The following is a 5,017-nucleotide window of genomic DNA, read 5'->3' as shown; positions in this document are numbered from 1 at the left end:
CATCGGTCGCTCTCCGCCCTCAGGACACCCAGGAACTAGCTGAGTGTAAAAAGCCTAAGCAGATGCACTGGAGGTCTGAAGATTGAAGTTTGAAGCCAGTGGGCAGAAAAGCAAAATTCCAGACTGGGAGCATGGTCCATGTGGTAGACCAGCAGCAGCCAAGCACAAAACTGATCAGACTAAAAAGCCTAGGCTTTAGTCCAGCCTTCATCTTTGAAGGAGATATTCACAGCAAGTTCCAGCTCACCGCGCCTGGCATCTCTTCAGAGATGGCAAAGCCACACGTGCTTCAGTCTCCCAACCCACTCGTCCTTAGACACCATAGGCCATGTCCCTTTTTGCTCAGGAGTGGCTGTGTGCTCCCGCGTCCACACCCACGGCCCCGCGCGCTGGGCGACCCCGGCCTCTCGCGGGCGGTGGGCAGAGGGCATCCGCCCCCGACCCGCAATGCGAGAAGGGCCGGGGCGGGGTCGGGTGAGCTGACAGGAGCCAAAGCTGCGCCCGGGAGCAGTGACAGCTTCGACCTCGCGGCTGGCGGCTGGCGGCGACGTCGCGGCGGCGGGGGGCGGGGCGCGGGGCGGGACCTCGCTCGGCACCGCCCCCGCGCCGGGGAGCACGGGGCCGGCGGGCGGCTCGCTGCGGCGGCGGCGCCGACATGGCTGCGCTGGTGGAGCCGCTGGGGCTGGAGCGGGGTAAGCGCGCCAGGGGTGGGGTGGGGTGGGGGTGGGAGGCCCGTCCACCCGGCCGGGACCCCCCGCCCGCCGGGCCGGTGCAGCGGGGGTGGGGGGGTGGGGGCGGCCCTGGCGGGGTGGGCGGGGCGCGAGCCGGCGGGCGGGGGCGGGGGCGGGGGAGGGGCCGGGGGCGGGCAGCTCACCCTCCCCCCCGGGCTGGCCGGGCCGGGGGTCCCGGACCGGGCTCCGCGGAGCCGGTCGGGGAGCGGGGCGGGGGTCCCGGGCCCCCGCAGGCCCCCAGCGGGATGGCCGCCCTTCCCGGGCCGCTGCCCTCGCCCTTCCTCCGGGTCACCTCGCTTCCCCGGCGGGGTCTCCGCGTCCGTGCGTCTCTGACCGGGCCGCCCCGCCCCGCCCCGGCCCGCAGACGTGTCCCGGGCCGTGGAGCTGCTCGAGCGGCTGCAGCGCAGCGGGGAGCTGCCCCCGCAGAAGCTGCAGGCGCTCCAGCGAGTCCTGCAGAGCCGCTTCTGCTCCGCCATCCGCGAGGTGAGCCCGGGGCCCCGGCCCGGCCCGCGCCTCGGGGAGCTCGGCCTTGTCGGGAGCTGCAGTCTACTCTGGCTCCCAGGGGGGGCGAGGGGGACCCTGGGGTGGGGCGGGGGCCAGAGTCCGGGACGCCTGTATCCCGGGAGGAAGGGGCATGCGGACCCCTGACGGGCCGCGTCTTCCCGCAGGTGTACGAGCAGCTCTACGACACGCTGGACATCACCGGCAGTGCCGAGATCCGAGCTCACGCCACGGCCAAGGTAAGCACCCCACCCCCTGGCTCAGGGCAGCCCCGGAACCGCCCTGGCTAACTCAGTACCTGCAGAAGCCAGGCCCCCCAGTTTTCTCCTCTATGCCAGCCTTATGATCATTTATTTATAATTTCCTTTAAATAGTGCCCATAATTTTGAGTATAATGACTACTGTATTTGCTTCCCCTCCTCCATGCATGTGCCCGCCTTGTTCGCTCATCCCACCCCCAACGTGTTTCAGCTTTCTGGTATTCGTTTCATTAAATGGTTGGGTTAGTTGTTCAAAGAAGTTACAGCACTGGATTTCTCCTCTAAGTCTGCTGTCCTTTCTTTGATTTGTGTGTACATGTGCATAACCCCATATATGTCATCGTGTTTAATACTGTGCGTTTTTAATTTCAATGTCATACAAAGGCATCTTTAGGCAACCCACAGAAGCCAGCACAGCATGTTACCCAGAAGGCCATCCTAGTGCCAGACACTAAGTAGAAAGCTTGGGAGAGTTCTCTGGGCCACCCCTGCTGCCTGGAGGCTCAGTTCTTTCCAGGCCTATAAGAAAGCCAGACTGGCAGGTACTGAGTGTTCAAGATGCGAATGGAGCTAGGTGACACTTCAAGCCCTTATCCTAGTTATTCAGGAGGCTGAGATCTGAGGATCAGGATTCAAAGCCAGTCAAGGCAGGAAAGTCTGTGATACTCATCTCCAATTAACCACCAAAAGCCAGAAACGGTGCTGTGGGTGCTGTTGCTCAAGTGGTAGAGTGCCAACCTTGAAATACCAGCACTCGGGCCCCGAGTTCACACACACACACACACACACACACACACACACACACACACACACACACACACACACACACACACACAGAGACTTCTTTCTCACATGACATTTCTGAAGCAGGTACATGGAGGACAGGGACGCAGCCACCACACAGGGATCCTGGTTGAGGCTGGCAGGGGTCTGTTGACATCAGTCTAAATTGCTCTCATGCGCACCACAGACTGCCCCTCACATCCCGGTCCTTTCTCCCTCCCAGGCCACGGTGGCTGCCTTCACAGCCAGCGAGGGCCATGCACATCCTCGGGTAGTGGAGCTGCCCAAAACTGACGAGGGGCTGGGCTTCAACATCATGGGTGGCAAAGAACAGAATTCACCCATCTACATCTCCCGGGTCATTCCTGGAGGCGTGGCTGATCGCCATGGTGGCCTCAAGCGAGGGGACCAGCTGCTGTCTGTGAATGGTGTGGTGAGTGGGGGCTGGGGCAGGGCTGTAGCCTCATCCCTGCTTGTCCTGTTTATCTGACACTCAGCACTCTCTCTGTGGCCAGTTCTGCTGTGCAATGGGGAAGACTCTAAAAGTAGCTGTTCAAGGAGCCCAAACTGGATTAGGACTAGGGACTTTTTTGCAGAAAAAAAAAAAAAAACATTGGGTTGGGTGTTGAAGGGTGAATAGGAGTTCTTCAGGCAAACAAGGTAGAATGTGATCCTGGCTGAGTATATTGTAGGTAAGGGCTGTGATTCTGCACTCCTTGGAGAGGAAGAGAAAGGATTTGGCTCTAATGGAGGTCTGGGGTATGTGGCTAATTAAAATCACTGTGGTTAGAGAGTTGAAGGAAGCACACTGGACAGGTTATTGGGAGGCTGGTGAGATGTTTTTCTCAGCTGGGATTTTTGTCCCCGGGGGGGGCTAAGCCAAGGAATAGGCTTAGCTTGGGGGTGCAGAAACATCTTTCTGTGACTGTGGGAGATGGATAAATGGGAGAGGCTTTGAGCTCAGGGATGAGAGGACTAGGCCTGAGCTTGGAGTCAGTTCTGTGGGGACCAGGAAGAAGTTAGAACAGGAAGTCAGTGGACTTATGGGAAGGAGAGGGCTGTAATGGGCCTGGTGGTCATGGCTATGCTCTCACTGGGGTTTGGGACTGCTCTGACATGACAGCTAGAGGTTTTGGGGGCTACTAGGAGTCAGAAGTCAATGATTCTCCCATGAGGCCTTGGGCTCTCTAGCTCTGCTCTTCAACCTCCCCAGTAGCTCTGAGTCCCGGGTGGGGCATGCGGGGCAGCAGGCCCAGGTGTGTGTGTGCGCGTGTGCGTGGCCCTACCCTGCCCTGCAGAGCGTGGAGGGTGAGCAGCACGAGAAGGCCGTGGAGCTGCTGAAGGCCGCCCAGGGCTCCGTGAAGCTGGTCGTACGCTATACCCCGCGAGTGCTGGAGGAGATGGAGGCCCGCTTCGAGAAGATGCGCTCCGCCCGCCGGCGCCAACAGCACCAGAGCTACTCGTGAGCCCATGGCCATCGCACCCCTGGGGTCTCCACCGACCCCCCCCCCCCGCCCCAGCCCCAGCCCTTCAAACCAGGCCAGCGGCTCTTGGGACCTGGATTGCCACCCTCACCTCCGTTCATTGGCCATCCTGACCCTCCCAGCCCTCCCTGGCCCATGCGTTCTTCCAGAATCCCTGGGGACCTTCTAGGTTCCCTCTTGCCCCTCGCATCTGACACCTGCTCCCTCTGGAGCCCTTGCACTCACCTTCCTAGTCTCGGGCCAGCCAAACCCCAATCCTGCTGTCAAGCCCCCTACCCTGAGCCTGGTTCCCCAATCTTCCCCCCTCCCCTTGCAGGTCCTTGGAGTCTCGAGGATGAAACCCCAGATCCGGACCCCTCCCCCCTCTTTCTCTCTCTTCCTCTCCCCAGTCGTGTTTATTGTCATTGGCTCTCTATTTAAAGATCTTTGACCCTCCTCCGAGTGTCTGTGTATCTGTCCAGCATCTGGGGGTTACAAGAGTCTTAACGCGTGGGGGGGAGAGCGAGGGGCGGAGGTGGAGTAGGCGGGGGGCAGAGGCAGGCTGCCCTCCTCTGGACCAGTCCAAGGGCGGAGGCTGGGACCCCCGGCTGCGGGGGTGGAACCCAGGACGACGCCCCTTGCCCCCTTCCTCCTCTGAGGCCGATCTGACCGAGGAGTCCCCAGTCGTCGCGGCTGGGGCCAGTGGGCGGGGCGGAGCGAACCATCAGCTTGGTCCGCCGGGGTGGGGGTGGGGGGGAGCCCCGTAGGCCGCACTACCGTCTGCGTGGGAGTCGGGGCGGGGGGAGCCGCGTGCAGTTCCCCGGGCGGGCGCAGGGGTGCAGGAGGAGGTGCACTCACCCATCAGGCACTCACCCCACCTTCCAACTAAAGCACATCTTTTCCGGGAGCCGCCCTGGCCTTAGAATCCAACCTTTCTCCCCATCCCTTCGCCTGCCCTGCCCGCGCATCCCGTGCGGCGTGAGGGCCGCCGTCGCGCCCCACCGCCGGGATCCGGGGTCGCCGACTCGCGTTCCACTCCGCGCGCCACTCGCTCCAGGTGACATCATCCCCATGCCGGGCTCCGCCTCCCGCCCCAGCCGCCGCACGCCGCGCGCCTATTGGCCGACGCACCCAGGGCCCCGCCCCCAGCTCTCCGCCCGCGCGACCCCTCCCTGCCCGTGCGGAGGCGGGGTCTGGTCGCCGGCCGGCGCCGAGGCCGTCTCCCATTGGCCACCCAGTGCCGTCTGTCAGTCTCCTGTTAAAGGGGCCAGGACCGCCT

At 62.7% G+C, this 5,017-nt stretch overlaps 1 protein-coding gene across 1 annotated transcript; it reads left to right on the top strand.

The window, feature by feature from the left end:
* Window positions 1–614: 614 nt before the first annotated feature.
* Lin7b (lin-7 homolog B, crumbs cell polarity complex component) lies at window positions 615–4,194 on the top strand. The gene is made up of 6 exons (XM_070000497.1): window positions 615–692; window positions 1,096–1,214; window positions 1,400–1,471; window positions 2,499–2,708; window positions 3,574–3,737; window positions 4,076–4,194. The coding sequence occupies exons 1-6, from the start codon at window positions 656–658 to the stop codon at window positions 4,095–4,097; spliced, it is 624 nt and encodes a 207-aa protein (XP_069856598.1). The 5' UTR covers window positions 615–655; the 3' UTR covers window positions 4,098–4,194.
* The last annotated feature ends 823 nt before the right edge of the window (window positions 4,195–5,017 follow it).

This window comes from Dipodomys merriami, unplaced genomic scaffold, assembly GCF_024711535.1.
Source record: "Dipodomys merriami isolate MVZ:Mamm:240054 unplaced genomic scaffold, mDipMer1.0.p SCAF_57, whole genome shotgun sequence".
NCBI lineage: Eukaryota > Metazoa > Chordata > Mammalia > Rodentia > Heteromyidae > Dipodomys > Dipodomys merriami.
The sequence above is the reverse complement of the archived record's forward strand: the minus strand, read 5'-3'. Positions and strand labels throughout refer to the sequence as shown.